This window comes from Scyliorhinus torazame, chromosome 1, assembly GCF_047496885.1.
Source record: "Scyliorhinus torazame isolate Kashiwa2021f chromosome 1, sScyTor2.1, whole genome shotgun sequence".
Classification (NCBI taxonomy): domain Eukaryota; kingdom Metazoa; phylum Chordata; class Chondrichthyes; order Carcharhiniformes; family Scyliorhinidae; genus Scyliorhinus; species Scyliorhinus torazame.
In genome coordinates this window covers 46,056,917-46,081,093 of record NC_092707.1, presented here as the reverse complement: position 1 = coordinate 46,081,093, position 24,177 = coordinate 46,056,917, and the positions used below count along the sequence as shown (strand labels likewise).

The window sequence follows — 24,177 nt, the reverse complement described above, 5'->3', positions numbered from 1 at the left end:
TCTTACTCACATATTTCCATAGTTTAAAATATATAACCAGAACATTGCCAGCAGAATCTATTCCAATTTCTTGGATTTCCCTAATGTGTCTTCACAACAAAGTCAAATGTTAGAATTCAAATTTGTCTCAGCTTTGGGTAATCTTCTTTGGTAATTGAGTCCACAGATCCATACAAGATGTGATCATGTCCAATTGATGGTGCAGCATTTGTGACCATTCTGCTTGGAACTGCCTGAATGCCCTGTTTATGCACATCATAAGTTTTAGCGATTTGAAACCATTAGAGTATTAAATATACTGTTGCATGTTGGATATGTGTTTCAGTATGGAGTCAATGAACGCATTCGTACAAAGCAGAGTTTTAACAAGAGAAAGCAAGAGCAGGTTTTACATTACCCTTGTTGAGTTTACACCTATTTGACTATCACATGCAACTTCTAATCAGCCGCCACAAGAACCTATCCTGCCTTACATTTGAGGGTCGTTGTGCACATTATGTTTTCCTATTACTAACATGATGTCTTGTCTCAGTGGTTAACATCTCCCAGCAGTCTAAGGCTATCATGACTAAGTATAGGTAAATTTGACTGGATTATCTCATAAATCAACAGAAAGCATCAAGTCAAACTGACCGATTCATTTATTGTGTTTAATAATTCCGTAAGACCCACTGAATATATAGCGGCTCTTTGGAATGCTGGACTTACCAAAGAGCACGTGATCATGTGCAAAAGAGTTTGGAAACGAACATTGAAACTAATCCTGGGTAACGCCTACCAAAGCTCCTCAGACACATTCAAATAATGGAATATGTGTTTCATTGCTGAAAGGTGGAGAAAGCTCTGTTTGGATTCTACTCGAAGACTCTTTAATCAAGCTCCCATTGCCACTATCTCTTGCCACCATCAGACAACAGTAAATGTGCGGTAAAATTAAGGAGAAAAAAGCACCACTCCACAAATAAAATATAGAACAAATAGTCTATGATATAGCCCGATCCCTTATCTTATAAAATTCAAAAATAGTATGTAAATTGTTGTGAATTTAATGAGCTCAACCTGACAACATATGAACTATGGACAAAATGCAGAGTGGAATTGTATTTTTTATTGGAATTCCATAAATTGAGACCTGCATTTTGAAACATGCTGTACTGATTTGTATGCCAAAATGATCATCATTCATAGAATCCCTACAGTGCAGAAGGAGGTCAATGAGTCTGCACAGGCCCATTGAGTCTGCACCGGACCTCTGAAACCCAGGCCCAATTCCCCACCCTATCCCTGTAACCCCACCTATGCGAAATTTATTATGGCCAATCCACCTAACCTGCACATCTTTGGACTGTGGGAGGAAACCGGAGAACCTGGAGGAATCCCACGCATTCACGGGAAGAATGTACAAATTCCACACAGTCATCCGAGGTTGGAATCGAACCTGGGTTTCTGGCGCTGTGAGGCAGCAGTGCTAACCACTGTGCCACCGTGCCAGCCCAGATCATTGGGACATATATTTCATTATTTTATATTTTTTTTCAATGATTGTACATATCTACTACATGAATGATGATTATTTGTTTTATTTGTATTGTCATCACAATTCAACACTTGCCAACGTGATGATTTCCCAATAGACCAATTATCTATCTGTCTGTCTATATCTCTATCTATTTATCCATCAAGTTATGCCTTCTGGTGACGACACTGTGCCGTAGATTTTGACTTTGGGCGATAGAGTAAAGTGAGTAGTAGCAGATCTCCAATCCATTTTCCACCTCTCCTGATTTATCGACTTCCTGCCTTTATCGCTCCCATTATTGAATGGACATGGTGACCCAATATTTTCAATACCATTAAGGAAGGAACTTCTTCATGAATGTTATTAGTAGCAGCAGCGCCATATGAAAAATGGCATTTAGAGCAGAATTTGAGATATCTTTGGGACATCTGTCACGTAGGACCCTCTATGAGCTTTGCAGAAATGAGGCACCATCCATCCATCTAACACTTTGTACTTTACCTTACGCCAGTTCCACTCAAGCCATCACCGTCAGAGGAAAGCAGGCAAGGAGACGTCTGCGTGGCACCTTCAGCCAGATCAGCACCAAGTTACCCAGAATTCCCATTAAGCGCCAGAAATTCCCGAAGGTTGTGGGTGAGTACCAATTCTTCCACAAATTTTTTTAATGTTTCATTTACACAAACGTATATTTTGTGAGAGAAAAGATAAAAATGCAAATTCTGGAAACCTTAAGTAAAAACAAAAGAATCTTGGAAGGGCATAGAATTGGAATGAGAAAAGATGGATTAACGTGAAATAGATGGACATTTTTTTGAGGCCTGATGAAGGGTCTGTATCTGTAATGCTCATCTGTTTTGTCTTTTTTCAAATGCTGGCTATCTAGCTGAACATTCAATGTTTTCTTAAAATATTGTGGAGGAGTGGGTCCTTTGCATAACATTTATAAAGAGCAGGCTTGCACAAACAAGAGGAATTAATCTCCCTTTGTTATTTCAGTAAAGAAACTTCTCTGGAAAATGAGATTTTTTTTTTCTCTTAACAAAGTTAATATGCCTCTTGCTTCCTCCCAGAGGCTCTTATATCACTCCAAAAGGAATGTTTTAATCCTGAAGTCTTTTTACTTTGGCTGATTTCCGTGCTCCTTGTGTCGCGTTGTCTAAAAGTCGACACCTGCTTCGTTATTCCCACCTCCACACTGTATTCCCTTTGCAAACAGTTTAACTTATAATGTTATGTTCAGACCAAGAGCTGCCCGCTTAATGGATAAACCAAATGTCAGATCTACTTACAGTACATTTTTCAGGTACTGCCCTGCTTCCAGGCCTAAACAGCCATAACACTATAAGATATAGGAGCAGGATTATTATATTCGGCCCATCGAGTCTGCTCTGCCATTCGATATAGCTGATACGTTTCTCATTTCCACTCTCCTGCCTTCTCCACGTAACCCCTGATCCCTCTATTAATCAATAATCTGTCTATCTCTGCCTTAAGGACACTCAGTGATTTGGCCTCCACAGCCTTCTATGGCAATGAGTTCCACAGATTCACCACTTGTTGGCTAAAGAAATTCCTTCTCAGTTTTAAAGGATCATCCCATCAGTCTCAGGCTGTGCCTTCAGGTTCTAGTCTCTCCTACTAGTGGAAACATCCTCTCCGCGTCAACTCTATCTAGATCTCAGTATTCTGTAAGTCTGAAAGAGATTGAATACAGACGCAGAGTCCTCAACCTTCCTCATACGACAAGCTCTTCATTCTAGGGATCATTCTTGTGAACATCCTCTAGACCCCCTTCAAGGCCAGGACAACCGTCCTTAGATATGGGGTCTAAAACTGCTTACAATATTCCAAATGGGGTCTGACCAGAGCCTCATACAGCCTCAGCAGTACATCCGTGCTCTTGCATTCTAGCCCTCTCGACATGAATGCTAACATTGCATTTACCTTCCTGACTGCTAACAAACCTGCATGTTAACCTTATGAGAATCCTGAACTAGGACTCCTAAGTTCCTTGGTGCTTCAGATTCCGAAGTCTTTTCCTATTTAGAAAATAATCCATGCCTCTATTTTTCCTACCAAAGTCATAACCTCACACTTTTCCACATTGCATTCCGTCTGCCACTTCTTTGCCCACTCTCCTAATCTGACATGTCCTCCTGCAGCCTCCCTGCTTCCTCAAACACCTGTCCCTCTACATATCTTTATATCATCTGCAAAATTAGCAACAATGCCCTCAGTTCCTTCTTCCAGATCATTAATGTATATCGTGAATCGTTATGGTCCCAACACTGACTCCTGCGGAACACTAGTCACTAGCTGCCATCCTGAAAAAGATCCCTTTATCCCCACTCTCTCCCTTCGCCAGTCAGTCAATCCTCTATCTATTTAGCAGCCTCCTGTATGGCACCTTGTCAAAAGCCTTCTGGAAATTCAAATAGATCATGTCCACTGGCTGTTCTTTGTATAACCTCTGTGCTACCTCCTCAAAGAATTCTGATAGATTTGTCAGGCATTATCTCTCCTTGACGAAGCCATGCCGACTCAGCCATATTTTACCATGCACTTCTATGTACTTGGAAATCTCATCCTTAATAGACTCTAAAATCTTACCAATGACCGAAGTCAGGCTAACCAGCTTTTGTGAGGGCCACAAAGAATCCAGCACGAGTTTTAAGGATACAAAGTAATAACATTTATTTACAATAACATATATATATATATATATAACAGCAGCAGCAGCAACTTCCCTTGCTGCACACTCCTTCCTGCTGTTTCCAAACTGGCCAGCTTTATTTATACTTGGAGTTTACTAATGGTTTCTCCGCCCCCCTCATTGGGGAAGCTCATACTCCCACAGGATTGTGGGATTGTCATTAGTCCCCAGCCAATGGTAAGTAGGCAGGTCATAACATCCCTCCCCCACAAAGTCCAAGGAATCCACCGAAGACCCTGGCGAAGGAGGGCGTCCAACTCATTTTGCTGCAGGCCGGACACCATTTGCACGCGGCGCTGGATCAGGCGGCGTGTAACGAGACGGAAACCGGCGCTTCCGTGATGAACGGCGCAACGGTTGTACATCCACGGCCCGTGGACCCGAGGATTCCCCCTCTGATGCATCCTGTGTCTCCATCTCGGAGTCAGAGTCTGCTGCCTCCGTCATGTCAGCGTCTCTATCTCCATTCGGTTCTGTAACGACCTGCGCAGGCTTCGAGTGAGGCACCAGTGGAAGATTGTGAGGACTACCTTCCTTTGTCTCTGGTCTCTGCGGCTGTAGAAATGAGCTCCGGGGGCGGGGAATCTTTTGAGGGGATAGTCTTCTGGACCGAACTTGGTCTACATGTTTGCGCTGGAGACGACCCTGGGCTTGCACCTGGTAAAATATAGGGCCCGTTTGGCGAAAGATTACACCAGGAACCCACTGGGCACCACCAGCAAAATTCCGAACGAGCACTGGGTCACCGGGCGCAAACTGCCGAATCACCCGATGCCGAGAAAATCCCTGTCCCTGCCGTTCTTGTGTGCGGCGTACTTTTGCAGCAATGTCCGGGAAAACCATACTAAGGCGGGTGCAAAGTCTCCGGCCCGTTAGGAGTTCTGCGGGTGCTACCCCAGTCACCGCATGGGGGGTGGTCCTATACGTAAACAAAAAGCGAGCCAGTCTCGTGTCCATTGATCCGGAAGACTGCTTCTTTAGGCCTCTTTTGAATGTCTGCACTGCGCGCTCTGCCAACCCATTTGAAGCCGGGTGGTAAGGGGCAGTGCGGATATGGCGTATGCCGTTCATCTTCGTGAACCTCGCAAACTCCTCACTCGTGAATGGACTGCCATTATCCGTGACCAGCACCTTGGGTAGGCCATGCGTACTAAACGACAAACGCATCTTTTCAATTGTTGCGCAGGACATTGTCCCCTGCATCTTATGCACCTCTAGCCATTTAGACTGGCCGTCAATTAATAGAAGGAACATGGTTCCTTGAAAAGGGCCTGAGAAATCTGCATGCAAGCGTGCCCAAGGCCACCCTGGCCATTCCCAGTGATGTAGGGGCGCGGCCAGCGGAAGCTTCTGATGCTCCTGGCAAATGGAGCAGTTTTGGGCCACCTTCTCAACGTCGGTGTCGAGGCCTGGCCACCAGACATAACTCCGGGCCAACATTTTCATTTTGGTCATACCTGGATGCCCATTGTGCAAGTCTGTTAGTATCAGCTCCTGGCCTTTTTCCGGGACAATCACACGCGGCCCCCACAAGAGGATGCCGTCTTCCACGCTGAATTCTGACAGCTTGGAGGAAAATGCCCGCAACTCGCCTGGGAGCTGTCTATGCTGCTCACCATACAGGACTATGTGCCGAACCTTTGACAGGACTGGCTCCGTCTGGGTCCACTCACAGATCTGTGATGCCGTGACAGGCAAGGTGTCCATAAAATCTAGGGTTGCAACCACCTCACCGGTTGTGGGGGTCGACATGAGGCCGGTCGATAAAGGCAATTGGCTCAGTGCGTCGGCATTTGCTATCTGCGTTCCTGGTTTGTACTCCAGAGAATACTCGTATGCAGCAAGCAACAAAGCCCAGCGCTGGATCCGTGCGAAAGCAATGGGCGGTATTGGCTTATCCTCTCTGAAAAGTCCCAGCAGAGGCTTATGATCAGTCACGATAGTGAAATGGCGGCCATACACGTACTGGTGGAAGCGTTTCACCGCAAAAACCACTGCCAGGCCCTCCTTCTCGATCTGCGTGTACTTTTTCTCCGCTGCAGTCAATGTGCGGGAGGCGAAAGCTATCGGTCGCTCGGCCCCGTTCTCCATCTTGTGGGACAGGACGGCCCCAATACCATACGGGGATGCATCACATGTGACGAGCAAAGGCTTTCCAGGATCATAGTGGGTTAGTAACCCAGACAACGACAATTGTTGCTTTACTCGCCGGAAAGCGGTTTCTTGCGGCTGACCCCCAAACCCAGGTGTGATTTTTCTTTAGCAGCAGGTGCAAGGGGGCCAGCGTAGTTGCCAGATTGGGGAGGAACTTCCCATAATAGTTTACGAGACCGAGAAAAGAACAAAGATGCGAAGTGTCAGTCGGGGCGGGGGCCTGTTGAATTGCACGCACCTTCTCTGCGACGGGGTGCAAACCTTCGCAGTCCACCCGATAACCGAGGTAGACTACTTCCTTTGCCTGAAATATGCACTTTGTGCGACGTAAATGGACTCCAGCCTCCGAAAAGCGTCTAAGGACAGCCTCCAGATTTTCCAAATGTTCCTGCTCCGACGTCCCTGTAATCAAAACGTCATCTAAGTAGACAGCAACACGTGTTAAACCTCTCAAAATGCCCTCCATAACACGTTGAAAAATTGCGCAGGCAGAGGATACTCCAAAGGGCAACCGTGTATATTCATACAGGCCCTGGTGTGTATTAATCGTTACATATGGTCGGGAGGCAGGGTCCAGCTCCAACTGCAGGTAAGCGTGACTCATATCTAATTTTGTGAACAAGAGTCCACCTGCAAGGTTCGCGTAGAGATCCTCTATGCAAGGCATTGGATATCGGTCGAGTCGGGAAGCCGTATTCACTGTAAGTTTATAGTCGCCACACAAGCGAACTGTGGCACCTGGCTTCATTACAGGTACAATTGGTGCTGCCCAGTCAGCAAAACGGACGGGCCCGATAATACCCAAACTCTCCAAACGAGTGAGCTCCCCTTCTACCTTCTCGAGCAAGGCGTAAGGCACCAGGCGCGCCCGGAAATAGCGCGACGTGGCTCCTGGTTCGACTTGGATACGGGTTACGGCCCCTTTTATTTTCCCCAAACCAGGCTGGAATACATCTGGGTATCGTCCTAGAACCTCAGTCAACCCTTCAGTAACTGTTTGGAGGATGTGCTGCCATTGCAACCGCAAATGGCGCAACCAGGCCCGACCCAACAGGCTGGGCCCATGGCCGCGCACCACGATAAGTGGGAAACGCCCCTCCTGGCATCCATAAACAACAGGGGTCATTGTAGTTCCTGCAATGTCCAGTGGTTCCCCCGTGTAGGTGGCCAACCTGGCCTGTGAGTCGGTTAATGTAAGGGTCTGTATACCCTGCTTGATGCGGTCGAATGTCCTCTGGGCGATCACGGAGACCGCTGCGCCAGTGTCCAACTCCATCTCAAGCGGGTGGCCATTGACCCGTACTGTCACCTTAATGGGGGCCACACGGGGAGCTGCCACACAATGCAGCTGCAGGCAGTCGTCCTCTGTCTCCACGTCCTCAGGAGTAGTCACCGCAGGTTCATCCACATGGAAGGTACGGCCCCTGGGCTGGTCCCAGTTATGGCCCCTGGGCTGGTCCCAGTTTCGGTCGGAACGATGGCGCCTCTGGCGCCCCCAGGACCGCCGTCCGCGATGGGGTCGGCACCTACAAGTCTGACACGGACATGGCTCCTCATCCATTGGTTCTGGAGAAGGCTCCCTTCGGGGAGGAATGTCCGACGGCCACTGGCGTCGGTCCGGATGTTGCCTCGCCCAAGGTACCGCAGGAGTGCGTGGGGACGTTTTCTGATGGAAGGGGTTGCGCCCCAAGGCATGCACTTCCATTCCCTGTAGCTCCTGCACTCCTCGTTCTGCGCTCTCTCGGGACAATACTATTTGAATGGCCTGTTGAAAAGTCAATGTTGGCTCAGCTAACAACTTTCTCTGGGTGGCCACATTGTTAATACCGCAAACCAAACGGTCGCATAACATTTCTGACAAGGTCTCACCATAGTCACAGTACTCCGCAATCCTGCGTAGCCTGGATAGAAAATCGGCAAGGGATTCTCCAGGGGTCCTCTCAGCGGTACTAAACCGGTAACGCTGGACTATCGTGGACGGGGTTGGGTTAAAATGTTGCCCCACTATATTCACAAGTTCATCAAACGTTTTGGTGTCCGGCGCAGCTGGGTACGCAAGGCTCCTAATAACCCCAAACGTATGCGGGCCGCAGGCGGTGAGCAATATGACCATCTGGCGCTCGTTTTCGGTGATATTGTTTGCCCGGAAATAGTAACGCATCCGTTGTGTGTACTGGTTCCAGCTTTCCAGCGCAGCATCAAAAACATCCAAACGTCCGTACAGAGGCATGGTATAATAGAAAACAACTTCCAACCTGTATCCAACAAAAATCCAGGGAGGTGACTTCAGCAGTGTAAACAGCTATTCACTTTAACCTTCGTCGCCAGTTTTGTGAGGGCCACGAAGAATCCAGCATGAGTTTTAAGGATACAAAGTAATAACATTTATTTACAATAACATATATATATAACAGCAGCAGCAGCAGCAACAGCAGCAGCAGCAGCAACAGCAGCAGCAGCAGCAGCAGAAACAACTTCCCTTGCTGCACACTCCTTCCTGCTGTTTCCAAACTGGCCAGCTTTATTTATACTTGGAGTTTACTAATGGTTTCTCTGCCCCCCTCATTGGGGAAGCTCATACTACCACAGGATTGTGGGATTGTCATTAGTCCCCAGCCAATGGTAAGTAGGCAGGTTATAACACCAGCCTATAATTTCCCCTCTTCTGCCTCCCTCCCTTCTTAAACAGCGGTGTTACATTAGCTATTTTCCAGTCCTCTGGGACCCTTCCTGCCTCCAGTGATTCCTGAAAGATCACCACCAATGCCTCCACAATCTCCTCAGCAATTCAGAACCCTGGGGTGTAGTCCATCCAGTCGGGTGATTTATCCACCTTCAGCCTGTTTCCTGTTACATAGCACAAGATTATTTTGTTGGAAACTGCTATGTAAAATATTTAAACCTAAACCCTCCTGGGAAGTGAATTGAAATAAAATATTCTCACAGCTTTCTGCAAACATTTGAAACTGCACAGTATGCAAATCAAAAAGTGGCAACGGCAGGCATCTTCCCAGTCTAGATATTGATCCTGCATATGCACTCTATTTATATTAGTCGGGGTTGTCCTCAACAACAGTGACTTGCAGATTTATAGTGCCTTCAATGTTGAAAGTCATCCAAAGGCATCAGTTCTCAATGAGTATTCATTGGTCACCATAGTTCAGTTTGATGTAGATGGAGCCAGGCGCATACATTTCGGCACGGACCCCCGTCCCCATGCAACCAGGTCACATGGACTTGTCTCTGGGCAGACTTTGTTTGAAGGTGCATGTCCCTCTACACTGAAATAAGAGCAGAATACCGTGGCTGCTGGAATCTGGAATAAAAACAGAAAATTCTGGGAAGACTCAGCAGAATTTGTGGAGAGGGAAAATGGAGTCCATATGAGTCTTCAGAAAGAAGAGCCATATGAACTCAAAATGTTAGCTCTATGTTCTCTGCCCACAGGTGCTGCCATATCTGCTGAGTTTTTTCAGCATTTTCCATTTAAGTCCCACTGTACTACTTCATTTTGCCTTGAATTAAATGAGACAGTTTAAAACATAACCATCTTATAAGATCTCGTATTTGTAATAGTATTTAGTTTTTCAACATGCCTTTTTGAACCTTTGCATCTGGAGAGGTTACTTTGATGAGTCCCTTCATCGGATCACAAATGGGTACAATTGGTAGAAACTCACCATCCTTATTCATTCAACCCTGAGGCGCAGCCAGTTTTGTGGGAGGGACCATCTTTACCTGAACCTTTTGTGGTGGCTTTGCCAATTGTGGGAAAATCATCTTCATTAAAACCTGCACAAAGTAGTGCAAATACTAGTCATTATATTTAAAGATATTACACAAGAGAAAGTTGTTTGTTATCACATCAGTATAAAAACATCTCAACATCATGACTGAGGCTAAAACGACCAAACAGATCTTTTAAATAACAAATGGATGAGTGAACAATGGGCAGGATTTAGTCACCCTGATGTGGGCTTTTCGCCCACCGGTTGGTGAACCAGTGCGAAACTCCAGTCGGTGCAAAGTGGAGATCCAACAGTATTAAGTGAACTTTGGACACCCATGTGACATTGGTCTAGGCTTCGAGACTCCAGCAGCAGATGTCCTTCCCATCAATAGGTGCCAGCATCTGCCGGCAATGCATCCACCAGAGCCCCAACACCCACCCAATGACACACTGAATATACAATAATTACAAATTCCCTGATTGGTAACATTTATGTGACAATTTGTTTTTCTGATAATTTCCGATGGAATGCTCCCAATTTTGAACACAGAGGCTAATAAATACTTGTTAAAACAAATAAAGGCAGCACCGTAGCACAGTGGCTAGCACAGTTGCTTCATAGCTCCAGGGTCCCAGGTTCGATCCCCGGCTTGGGTCACTGTCTGTGTGGAGTCTGCACATTCTCTCCGTGTCTGCGTGGGTTTCCTCCGGGTGCCCTGGTTTCCTCCCACAGTACAAAGATGTGCAGGTTAGGTGGATTGGCCATGCTAACTTGCTCTTAGTGTCCAAATGAAGGTTAGGTGGGGTTACTGGGTTACGGGGATAGGTTGGAAGTGTGGGCTTAAGTGGGGTGCTCTTTCCAAGGGCCGGTGAGCCAAATGGCCTCCTTCTGCACTGTAAATTCTATGAAACTGGCATCAATATATCTTAATCTCAAAAAGGGCAGTCTGGGCTGGCATCGTGGCACTGTGGTTAGCACTGCTGCCTCACAGCACCAGGGATCCGGGTTCAATTCTGATCTCGGGTGACTGTGTGGAGTTTTCACGTTCTCCCTGTGTCTCTATGGGTTTCCTCTAGGTGCTCCGGTATTCTCCCACAGTCCATAGATGTGCAGGTTAGGTGGGTTGGCCATGCCAAATTTTCCCTTAGGTATCCAGGGATGTGTTGGTTAGGGTAAGGGGTTACTGGGATAGGTCATGGAAGTGGACTTGGGTGGAGTGCTCTTTCAGAGGATCGTTGCAGACTGGATGGGCCAAATGGTCTTTCTGTGTTGTAGGGATTCTATGATTCTATAATCAATCATGCAAATTAAAAAAAGACCCACAAGATGCATATATTTGTATCCCTATACACTTGAGCCAGAGAATATTGTCCAGTTGTGTATCAAAATAGGATGGCAAAGCTGACAGCCATGAAATAAGCCAATGGTGATATTATTTACACTCATATCTGTTACTCAGTTGGTCTATTTTCATATGCTTTAGGCAAGATCAGAAAGACAGGCAATTTACTAGAATTTAACAGCCATTTTGAGAGTTTGATGTCTCTTCAAGCAACACAAGGCAATGCTGAGCAAAACTCACAAACAGTGGACAAAGTTACTCTACTTTTGTCACAGACCCAACAATGACTTGTATTTATATAATGACTTTAACATAGAAAAATGTTCCTCGGCACGTAATAGGGGTGTGTTCAGAAATGACTGATGCTAAGTCAAAGGGGCTGGTGCTAGGAAGGCTGACCAAAAGACTGTTCAAAGAATTACATGGAACTGACAGCATAAAAACAGGCAAATTTTCATCAACCGGTCTATGCTGGCACTTGCACACTGTATGAGCCTCCTCCTTGTCCCCTGTATCTAACACTGCCAGCCTATCAAAAGATGGTTTTAAGAATGATATGAAAAGAGAAGAGAGTGGAGAGTGACAGAGTAACCCAAAGCGGACTGGCCTTCACCTGTGTAATCCAGAAACTGGTCCTCAACAACTTAGTAACCAATATTTCAGGGAATGCTCCGCCTGATACGAACTGGGTCACCAGCATTGAGTTTATTTTCTGTGTCATTCGTCATCCTGAAGCTCCTGTTAGTCTGTGCTAATAGCGAGTCAGTGCCTGGCTTCATCTCTGCAGCCTGGCAGCTTGCCTGAAATATTATTTTCTTTCCTGCATCGGTTGCTGTGTAATAAAGAGGTAGATGTGGAGGCCACGATTAGCACAGATCAACCATAATCACCCACAGCTGCTACTACATCTAATGAAATAACCACATCAAAGCTGAACATCGCGAAAAACACAAAGGTTAGGAATTCTTCACATGTTCCTGAGGCATCACCATGGTATTACAAAAATGTTAGTAAACAGTTTAGTTAGCATCCCGCTACTTCACAATGCGAAGCGCCTTTCAGTTAGTCAGCGTGAGGATGGCACAAAGTACATGAGGCTCCGCAGGAACTAAAGACTGGAAAGGTCGGGGTGACGGATGGTGGAATTCATCCGACTCATAAACTCATGCTTTCAGAGATGTAATTTTCAAGTGTTTTTTATGTTTTTTTATGGAGCGTTAACCCCGGTGCCAATGCCAATTCATGTGTCAACAACATTTTGCCCTTGGTTAAGAGCAATTATCCACTGCAGGAGGGAACATCAGATGGAGCCGAATCAAAATAGGAGGTGGAAGTCCCGTCTGATAGTCACGGAGCAATGAGCCTTGATGATAATATAATGCAGCCGCTGTGTCACTGAGTGACCCATTGAACTGCTGGATGTTCCATTTCACAAGTCCAGTTGGTGAAGGATCGTACTGCAGCCAAGCTTCACTCAGTCTTACGTTTATTTACAGAGTGAAACATTACAAGCATACACCTCCTAATTAAACCATGCCTCAGTTTAAGTGTGTTTCTTTATATGTGCACTAGTCAGTGCAATGCCAATGAATCTCCTTAATCTGAATATAATTAAGCATAATCAATTAACGCTGGATCTGTGAGACTGCGCGCGTTATTCGTTGGGCAATATGAAGATCAAAATTTGCAAAATATGAAGGGGCATAGATAAATAGGGTAAACCTGGAATATAAGCCAAAAAGGTAAGCCCAAATAATATTGCTTTTAAATAAATCTTAGGAGCAACATGTGCAAAGTGTGTGAAATAATTGGAATATCCTCCGTACAGGTTAGTTGGAGTTAAGCTATTTGGAATGTTTCCGATGGGGGTAGGGTTTAGTTCGAAATGAGTCAATGCAACATTCTCTGGACTATCAAGTTGCAGTCACATCACTGAATGGCAAGTGGGTGAACGTGACATGTAAATGTTTCTTTAGGCTGGTCCGCCTCCTCCCTTTTCTAATCCTCTGCTTCTTCTTTTAGTGGCCCACCATGACATGGAAAACACCTTGAATTGCAGCTTTATTGAGCCGCCATCTATGATGGATCAGCCATCGCCATCCTGGTCTTCCCATGGCTCATTTTCCTCTTTCGACACTGCAGATGATGGTCCTGTGTACTGCGTACCACATGAGGGTGAGTACAGACGTCAGTGGCTGCATGTAGCCGTACAACTCCACTTTATATTTGCCCTCCTCTATTTCTAAAGTAAACAGTTGTGCACTTCAACAAATTCATAGAGTTACTACAGACAGAAGGGGGCCATTCAGCCTGTCGTGCCTGTGCTAGCCCTCTGAAGGAGCATTTCACCTCGTGTCACTTTCCTGCCTTTTTCTCGTAGCCCTGCAAATGTTTCCTTTTCACACAATGATCCAATCCCCTTTTAAAGTATCAATTGACCCTGCTTCCACCGGACTTAGGTAGTGCATTCCAGATCCTAACCACTCGCGATGTGAAAAAGTGTTTCCTCATGTTGTCATTGCTTCTTCTGTAAATTACCTTGAATCTGTTTTCAACCCTTCCACCAATGGGAACCATTTCTCTTCATCTACTCTGTCCAGACCCCTCATGATTTTGGACACCTCTATCAAATCCCCTTTCAACCTTCTCTTCTCCAAGGAGAACAGAACCATCCTCTCCTGTCTATCCACGTTACTGAAGTTCCTCATCCCCAGAACCATTCTTGTGAATCTTACCTGCACCCACTCTCATACTTGCACGCCATTACTAAAGTGTGGTTCTTTACCACTGGACCCAGTTGAGGCCGAACCAAAAAATTGCCCACCCCGCCATTACCTAATGCTGTTGAAGGCCCTAGTGTCATATTTAAAAGGCACCCAGACCACAAGGCAATGAAGCAGTGGTCAGCACATAATGTCCTCGAGGCCCTCAGGGAAAAGGAGACTGTGGAGGACGTTTCCCTGAGCAGACTGTCAGAGTCATCTAGCAGAATGCCTCATAACCAGAACTTACAAACAAGCACCAAGACCTAGCTTGGTTGCTGGTGAGAAGGGCCCTCCCTGTCAGATTCTTCACGTACACCCGAAGGCTCAGCGCCGTCGCACGCTGCCCTCGGAGTGGCTGTGGGTGAAATGAGACGGTCACCCACCTCCTTGTGGAATGTGCCTTTGCAAAGAAGGTCTGGAGAGAGATGCAGTGGTATTTGTCAAGGTTCATCCCGAGCAGCTCTGTGACACAGGACTCTGTGCTCTATGGACTGTTTCCAGGGACACACATCGAAACAAACATCAACTGCTGCTGGAAGGTCATCAACTCGGTGAAAGACGCTCTTTGGTCTGGCCGGAACTTGCTGATCTTCCAGTGCAAAGAATTGTCCTCGACCGAGTGTTGCAGACTGGCACATTCCAAGGTCCAGGACTACGTGCTGAGGGACGCACTCAAGCTTGGGTCAGCTGCCGCCAAGGTGCAATGGGGAAAGACCACTGTGTAAGGTCTTTACAGCAAATGTACACTGAGGGGCGGGTAACAGTGTAAACCCTCCTCGGTCTGGGTCATTAACACTCCAATGTATAAAAGAAACATAACGATGTAAATATTTAAGAAAGAATTGTAACGTAAAGAGGTATATGTGGGTAATGTCATCCCAAGTGAATGGAAGAAAGTCAAGAGAATGCGCAACTCTGATGGAAATGTACAGTCAAGACAATTTGAAATGTTCTGTAATGTTTATGATAGATTTTATGAACAAAGTATATTTTTTGATCAAAAAAAAATGTTTTAAAAGGCACCGGACAGTCTTTCAACGTTCCCCGGACAGTTTCTTAAACATATCTGAGGGTTCCCCCCCCCCCCCCCCCCTCCATCCATGGGCAATGTCACCCTCCACACACATGAGCACTACCGCATACCCCCCCAAGTGAGGACACCCTGAAATGGAGTCGCTAGGGCCCCACCCCTTATCAGCCCTTCCCATATCCTCTTTCAGACCCCCTCCCTTCACCCCCCAACCTTCTGGAGGCCCCTTCATACCCGCCCTTCACCCCTCCCCACCCTACATACCCCTCCTCATCCCTCCTCTCATGGCCAAGGCCCTCCTCAGGCCTTAACCCTTGGTAGTGCCACCTTGGCACCCTGGTAGTGCTCCTGTCAACCTGGCAGTGCCACATGGCACCTTGGCAGTGCCAGGGTGGCAGAGTCAAGGTGCCAGCCTGGTAGTGCCAAAGTGCCCGGGTGAATCAAGGTGCCAACCTGCCCTCTCCCTGACCACCCAGGGGCCTTCAATGACCTGGGAGACCCTCCAGGTGCCGTTCCATATGGTCCACATTTGCATGGATCACTATTAATCGGTGCCCGGCTGGGTTCTCCCTGGGGCGGTCGGTAGATGCCGGGAGCCACTTATATTCGAGGTCAGCACGGATAAGTGGGTTCTTAAATTCACTTAGCTGTGTGAAACTGGGTCCCGCTCTGGCTCTCGTGAAGCGCAACGACTGTTGGGAAGCCCGGGAATGGTCTCTCCTGCGATTTACCGACCGCATCGCACCCGAATGCAGCAGGTAGAACACGCTCTTTCTCTTTCTTTAATTAACCCACATTTGCCCAAGTGACTATTCATTTTGTTTTAAATTATTGTTTGTAAAGGTTTCTCCATTACCGAGGTTAAACTGACTGCGGTCTATAGTTATTGGGCTTACCCTCACATCCTTTTTGACCAAGATGTAACATTTGCGGTTCTCCATTCCTTTGGCACCACCCCTGAGTCTAAGAGAGCTTGAAATATTATGGTCAGTGCATCTACAATTTCAACTCTCACTTCTTTCAGTCTCCCATGTGCTCCAGGTGCCTTATCAACTTCAAGTACAGACAGTTTAACCAGTACCTCCTCTTTATAAATGTAAATCCCCTCATGGGCCTGAATTCAGGTTTACCAGACTGATTCCAGCAATGGCGGGACTGTCATATGAGGAGAGATTGACTAGGTTGGGATTGTTCTCCCTGGAGTTCAGAAGAATGAGGGGGATCTCATAGAGATTTACCAGACAGGGTAGATGTAGGGAAGATGTTCCCGATGGTGGGTGTGTCCAGAACCAGGGGTCACAGTCTGAGGCTTCAGGGTAAACCATATTGGACAGAGATGAGGAGACATTTCTTCACCCAAAGAGTGGTGAGCCTGTGGAATTCATTGCCACAGGAAGTAGTTGATGCTAAAAGGCCTCCTCCTGCTCCTATCTTCCATGTATCTATGTAATTACCTCCTAATTCACCATTGGCGGTCCCAAGTCCCTTCATTCCAACAGGATCCGTCTCTGGACTACCAGAGAGACAAAGGGCCCACTTTCACCCTCAGCACCTCAAACATCACGTCAGTGAACCCCCGCCAAAACCCCTCCAACTTCGGACAAGTGGGCGTGGTTTGCAGGCCCCACCATGCACCGCCCACACCTATCCTCCACCACCTCAAAATACCTGCTCACCCTAGACACCCTGTGGACTACTTTAAATTGAATGAGGCTAAGCCTAGCACATCAAGAGGATGCAGTCACCCTCCTCAGAGCCTCCTCCCATAACCCAGCCTCCAACACCCTCCCCAGCTCTGCCTCCCACTTCTGCTTAACTTCTATTGGGGTGCCCTCCGAGTCCATCAATCCTTTGTAAATCTCTGACACCCCGCCCATACCAATCCTTGTTTTCACACCACCTTGTCCTGCAACCCTGGGGGCGCTGCAACCCTGCCCCCCCCCCCCCCCCCCCCGCCCCCCCACTCCCCGGCGTAACAAACCTGTGATTCCTGCAAATCGGAGCACAAACTGAGGCATCTTCCACCCTCAGGGCTGCCACCACTACCGGACTTGTGGGGTACCTGGCCAGGGAGAATGGCAGAGGCTTCGTCAACAATGCCCCTAAACTAGTGTCCTTACAAGAGACTGCCTCCATCCGCTCCAACACTGACTCTTCACCCATTACCCACTTTCGGACCATGGCTATATGTGCTGCCCAGTAGTAGTTCATCAAATTTGGCAAGGCCAGCTCACCACCCCCTCCACCCCCCCCCCCCCCCCCCCCCCCCCCATGTCCCCACTCCAGTAGCACCTTCTTCACCCGTGGGGTTTTCCCACCCGCACAAACCCCAATCTTCCTCAAGAAGGCCTTTGGAATAAAAATCGTAAGGTTCTGGAACACAAATAGAAACCTCGGGAGCACCGTCATTTTCACGGTCTGCACCTGCCCTGCCAACGACAACAGGAGCACGTCCCACCTCTTAAAATCCCCCTTCATCTGCTCCACCAAACGCACCAGATTCAGTTTATGTAGCTGCTCCCAACCCCGTACCACCTGGATGCCCAGAGACCTGAAACTCCACTACCTTAAACGGCAGCCCGCCCAATCTCCTCTCCTGCCCCCTCGCCTGGATCGGAAAGACCTCACTCTTCCCCATGTTTAATTTACACCAGAGAACCGGCCGAATTCCACCAAATTGTCCATGATCCCTCCAATACTTTCTCATGGGTCCGACATATAAAGCAACAGATTGTCCCCATATAGCGAGACTCTGTGCTCCACCCCCCCCACCCCCCCCCCCGCACTATCCCTTTCCAACCCCTTGATGTTCTAAGCGCCATTGCCAGTGGCTCTATCGCCAAGGCAAAGAGCAACAGGGAGAGTGGGCATCCCTGCCTTGTCCCACGATGCAGCCCTAAAATACCCCAAACTCACTCGGTTCGTCCTTACACTTGCTGCCAGCGCCCGACACAACAACCGGAACTAGTTCACAAATGCCTGCCCGAACCTGAACCACCCCAATACCTCCTACAAATACTCCCATTCCACCCGATCAAAGGCCTTCTCTGCAACCGTAGCGACCGCCACCTCCACATTCCGTCCCTCCGAGGGCATCATTTTAATATTCAACAGACGCCTAACGTTAGCCGACAGATGCCTCCCCTTACAAACCCCGTCTGGTCTTCTCCTATCACCTCCGGCACACAGTCCTCAATTTGCAAGGCCAAGATCTTTGCCAACAATTTGGCGTCTACATTCAGCAGTAATATCGGGTGGTAGGACCCACACTGCTCCGATCGCTATCCTGACGGGGGGTGGGGGGGTGGAGGGGTGGTGAGGGGGTGCTCCCACCTTCCCCTTCAGCTCATTAAATGTCCTTACCAGTAAGGGGTCCAGGTCTCCCAAAAGCGTTTCATAAAAATCTACCGGGAAGCCATCTGGGCCCGGGGCCTTCCCTGCCTGCATTGCCCCCATACCCTCAATTACCTCCACCAGTCCAATGGGTGCTCCCAATCCCTCTACCAGAACCTCTTCCACCTTGGGGAACCAGTCGGTGGCTCCAATTCATAAAGCTTCTTGTAAAACTCCTTAAATATCCCGTTCACCCCCACCGGGTCCAGAACCACTCTACCCCTCCCGCCCTTCACCCTTTCAATCTCCCTCGCCGCCTCCTGCTTCCTGAGTTGGTGGCCAACATCCTACTAGCCTAGCCTACTAGGCGGCATGGTAGCACGGTGGTTTGCACTTATGCTTCCCTGCTCCAGGGTCCCCGGTTCGATTCCCGGCTTGGGTCACTGTCTGCGTGGAGTCTGTATGTTCGCCCCGCGCCTGTGTGGGTTTCCTCCGGGTGCTCCGGTTTCCTCCCACACCCAAAGATGTGCAGGTTAGGTGGATCGGCCGTGCTAAATTGCCCTTAGTGTCCAAAAAAAGGTTAGATGGGATATGGTGGAGGTATGGGCTTAATTAGTGTGCTCCAAGGTGCCAAGGGCCGGTGCAGACTCGATGGGCCGAATGGCCTCCTTCTGCACTGTAAATTCTATGATTCTCTCCGTCCTAATACACTGCCCCTCTGGCCCTCTGCAAGTGCCCTACTGCCTTCCCCATGGACACGAATCCGAACTCCATCTGAAGCTTCTGCCAATACCTCCTGTCCGCCCACAGTATCTCATCCACCAACCTTGCCATTTCTGCTCGCTCCTCCTCCTTTTTGCTATTTACATACTTCTGGAAGACTTTTGGATTTCCTTCTATGTTATGCCAGCCCCTTCTCATATTCTTTCTTTGCTTCTCTTATTTGCTTTAACAATTCGTTTCTGAACTTCTATATTCAGCCTGATTCTCAATTGAACTATCACCTTGACATCGGACATAATACATTTTTCCACTTCATCTTAATTTCTGTCTCTTTTCTCATCCAGGACGCTCTGTATTTGTTGGCCCTGCCTTTCCCTTTGTGGGAATACCCTTTGACTGTCCCCAAACTGTCTCCTCTTCAAAGACAGCCCATTGTTCAATTAGAATCATGGAATCATAGAGTCATCGAATCTTTACAGTGTAGAAGGCCATTTGGCCCATTAAACCCGCACCAACCCTTAGAAAGAGTACTTTACCTAGGCCCACGCCCAAACCCAATCCACATAACCCAGTAACCCAACCTAACGGGCAATTTAGCATGGCCAATCCAACTAACCTGCATATCTTTGGACCATTACCATTTTGCCTGACAACCTTTGATTCCAATTTATCTGGCCCAGATCCATTCTTACACGTTGAACTTGGATTTCCCCCATTTAATGATTCTTATTTTGGATTGCATCTACTTGTCATTTTTTATCGCCAATCAAAACCTCATGATATCATGATTACAATCCCTTAAACGTTCCCCCACCTCATCCCCAATTGGGACTGCAAGGATCTTTATTAACAATTGAGCTAAGAGTAGGTGGTCATTTTTACTTATCATGGAAAATAAGGGTTACCTATTGCCATTGACATTCAGAGTAGGGGTCCCTGTTACAAATTGAGTGGTAAATATGTAGTCTTGGTGCCAACTGAATGAATGATAGTGATGCTTCTGTCTGATCAGGAGCTAGATTCTCCGGTCCCCCAGAACAATGGGCTGGATTCTCCCAAGATGGGGCAATGTCCCCACGCCGGTGTAAAAACGCAGGCATTGCACGCCCGAGTTTCTTGAAAAAACCCCAACCCGATTCACTTACCTTCAGGGGGATAGCAGGTACCCGGGGTGCTACACGCAGCTTTGGCTGCGGATACGAGCCCCCGCACTTCAGGTTCCGAGCCCACGCATACGCACGTCGGCGGCCTCCAGCGGCCGCGCCGAGCGCCATGGCGGACTTGGACCGCGGAGGCAGCTCTGTAATGTAGGTCCCCCCGATCGGCCGCATGCCCCTGCATTGGACCGGCTCGATCTGTGCTCCGGCACCCTTAAGGCGCCCCCAGTGCCCGATACCCCCGCCCCCGCCCCCCCCCCCGCCCCCCCCATCAGGGTGGCCATGGACTGAGTCCGCAGCCGCCACGCGAGAGGCCCGACCGGCCATACCATGTTTGTTCCACGCCGTCGGGAACTCGTCCGATCAGGAGCAGAGTATCGCTGGGTGGGCCTCGGGCAATGGACCCCAGCCGCGCGGCTTAATTCGCGGACGCGCAGATATTCGGAGCCCGGAGAATCGCCGGAGCGACGCCGTGCTCGATTCCGTCGGGAAAGTTGATTCTCCGCCCCCCGCGCCAAACGCGATTTTGGCGCAGGGCTGCGGAGAATCCAGCCCCGTGTTTCTTGCGGGTGCCGTTTGCTGGTGGTGGGATTCTCTTTTCTTGCCGCTTGTCAATGGGATGTCCCATTGAAGCCACTCCCGCCACGCCGCCGGCAGGGGTGTGTTGCCAGCGGGAGAAGAGAATCGCAACAGATGGAGAATCCCAGATGGAGGTAAAGACTTACCTTTCCCATTCCCTCTGCAAAGTGAGGAATTTCAAGAAACATTTTATGGGGGTCAGGAGCGTTTGAAGACTGCTAGTCATTATTCAATAGCTTTCTTCCTTATTTGCTGACCTGCATTGCTGGCAGTAATTCTGCTTCTTATGTGTTTTGCTGTGTAGTGACTGCATTCTACAGTACGGTGTTGTTGACTGTGCAAACATTCTCATATTAAGGTTTGGTTTTACAGAGAGCGTTCTGGAAAACAGCGTCCGGGAGAGGGCGAACCTAGTGGAAAGGTTAGCTCCTCCAATCAATGAAGAGGATGCCGGGGAGTACACATGCCTGAAAGGTGACCCCAATGACACGCTGTTACTTAAATTATCAGACAGCGAAGCCTCGAGTAACGGCTCAGGCTCCACCAGCGGGGCTGTGTATGCAAAGGTAGCACGGCTGTCCAAGCAATCCAAAGGTAGTGATGTGAGTGTGAACACCAACAGCAGCAAAAACACAAACACCAGTGGCAAGCACCTTTCATCTGAGAGGACCAAGCCTCCCCCACCTGACCCTTCAACTAAGCCCAAATTATCTTGGATTCATGGCAAGTTCAACACCAGTCAATCAAGCGCTTCCGCAGCCACTAGATCACCATCACTGGATAAAGCTGCCAATCAAGTGGAGAGCCATCACGCGACAGCAAGTAGCAGAAGGAGGAATCTAAGTGAGTCTTCTGCTGGGATTTATGGCCGGCCAGATGAGAAGAGGAGCTCCACAGAGGTAAAACTGAGACGCAAAGACAAAGGGCTCAACCAGGCAAGGGAGCAAACTTCAAATGACATGAGCTGCGGAAGTAAAATGCAGAAAACTAAAGCAGGTCCTGAACAGATGCAAAATCTCAATGGCGCTGTCCAAAATGCTTTGAAAAGAATTGCCACTTTGCCGGATGATCGGAAGTTGGCGGAAGGAAAAGAATCGCCAAGAGGTCCGCCACATGCGAAGGGCAGGTCAGAGGTCATTCACCCTCAACTGCCCTCCGAGACAGCTACCATGTTGGCTCAACTCAAAGAAAAGACTCAGATTAAGTCAGAGGTTAACATGAGGCAAAATGGGCTGATTTCACCTCAGCAACAGAGGGAAAAGCCCACGCCACCGCAGAAAGCGAAGCGCTCTTTCGGCGCAAATAACCAGAAGTTAAATAAAGCTGTCATTCCAACATCGACTAACCTTCAAAAAATGATAAATCCTTCTCCAGAACACCAGGAAATGATGGCAGGCAATGACAGGAGTTCAACTTTGGAGGACAGCAGGCTAAGCTATAGCTACCATGAGCAAGATGGAATGAACTGTTCCCAGGCCAAACAGGAAACAGGTGATCAGACACCCAAAAGGACACCAATCAAAAAACCACCAAGGAAGCGCAGCAAGGAAGCAACGCTGGACTCACACCCTAAAACGGCTGTGCTGCCACCTCAGGTGATGGCCTTTAAGGAGTCATAAGCAGAAAATGCTTCCTGCTCCCGTTCACCTCATTAACGTTCGCCCTCTCAAAAAGAGGGCAGAAAGGCACTTGTACATCTCTTGCAAAACCAAGGAACTGCACACCCACTGCTGTGGCTCAGAACTGCAACCTATCCACCAAACATGGAGCAAAATGAAAATGATTGACTTTGTATATTCAGACTATGTTTCTTACCTTCCCTTATCCCTTCCTGATGGTTCAACATGACCATATGTGACTTAATGCATTAAATGTTGGATTGGTACTGCCTTGACGGATGACTAAAAGCAATGCCTTCTTTCCCTTGATCTTGCAACTGCCTGTAACTGATGATCAGTAATGGTACAGAGAACCTCTGGTACTTCCACTATTTTTAGTGATAGACAAACTGTGGAATCCGAGTTTTTATGATGTTATATTTTTCCATAAATTTGCATAAGGAAAAGCTTTCTCGAAATAGGAGAACCTCAGTTCCTTCTCCCTTCCAGTTATTTTATTCAGTAATGAACTGCTGGCTTTTGTATTTTATTCTTTTTCAGTTCTCTTGATGTCTATGTGACTGATGTAAAAGACCAAAGATGCCACTTTTGTGCCTCATTCAAATGTGTGTAACTAGTTCAGCACTGCCCCCACTGCAGTCGGTTTCACTCAGCCACTTTGCCTGTGGAACATGGCGGTGAATGCAGCAGCAGCAGCAGGAAGCTTAACAATCAACTATAATGGCAGTGAAGGGTCCAACTTTGGCAGGAAATGATGCTTGAACTAATTTGGAAGTGGGGGAAGAAAGGTCCTGGAAAGTAGGGCCTGGGGACCAGAGTTGGTTGACGTAGAAAGGGTCAGTTTAGTTTATAAAGTTAATTGTGTTAACAGAACACTGGAGCACAGAGATTGGAGTCTACAGTGAGGTAGTCAGCAGCCACAGCACAAGCGTATTAGCATTCTGCGGCAGCTTGCAAACATAGTTTTAGCTTCTCGAGTACTTTTGATGTATTTACATACTACGTGAGACACTAAGTAAAATCCTGCCATTTCACCATCTTTGAACAACAGGCAGGGAAGAACATGTTTGTGCAGCTGCCAGCACACTGGACTCCTGACGTCTAGCGCACTGTGTCCCACCTGCTTTCCATATACAATCTTTTTTTTTGTAAAATATTTTTTTACTTCAACTTTTATTAAAAATTTCAAACAAAAGGAATAAAACATTTTTCTTTCTTCAACTATCCCCTGGTTGTTTTGCTTTGTTCTCTCAAACTAGACATTGTTGGGTGAAAGTTGTTCTGCTCAATGTAAAAATGTCAAGGGCCAGACTCCAAGGTGAGGAACAAACTGCAATGGCGACTTTTCAGTAAGTAAATTGAGAAATGAGCCCCCAGCACATCACCCTCCTTTGCATTCGCTCCAATCCTGCATAAACCACTGACACAGGATGGTATGTTTCGAGTCAGGGGTTCAGTCAGAGAGCTTGAAAGGGTTTGAAGTGATGTTGAGGGATCTAGAAAATCTGG

The 24,177-nt window shown here is 47.8% G+C and overlaps 1 protein-coding gene across 1 annotated transcript in view; it reads left to right on the top strand.

Moving 5' to 3' along the window:
• scarf2 (scavenger receptor class F, member 2) overlaps positions 1 to 23,892 on the top strand; it is a 187,139-nt gene extending 163,247 nt beyond the window's left edge. The window contains exons 9-11 of the mRNA XM_072489813.1: positions 2,031 to 2,155; positions 13,485 to 13,637; positions 21,422 to 23,892. Coding sequence (XP_072345914.1) covers positions 2,031 to 2,155; positions 13,485 to 13,637; positions 21,422 to 22,668 — 1,525 coding nt within the window. The 3' untranslated portion in view covers positions 22,669 to 23,892. The remainder of the gene's footprint in view (positions 1 to 2,030; positions 2,156 to 13,484; positions 13,638 to 21,421) is intronic.
• Positions 23,893 to 24,177: the final 285 nt, after the last annotated feature.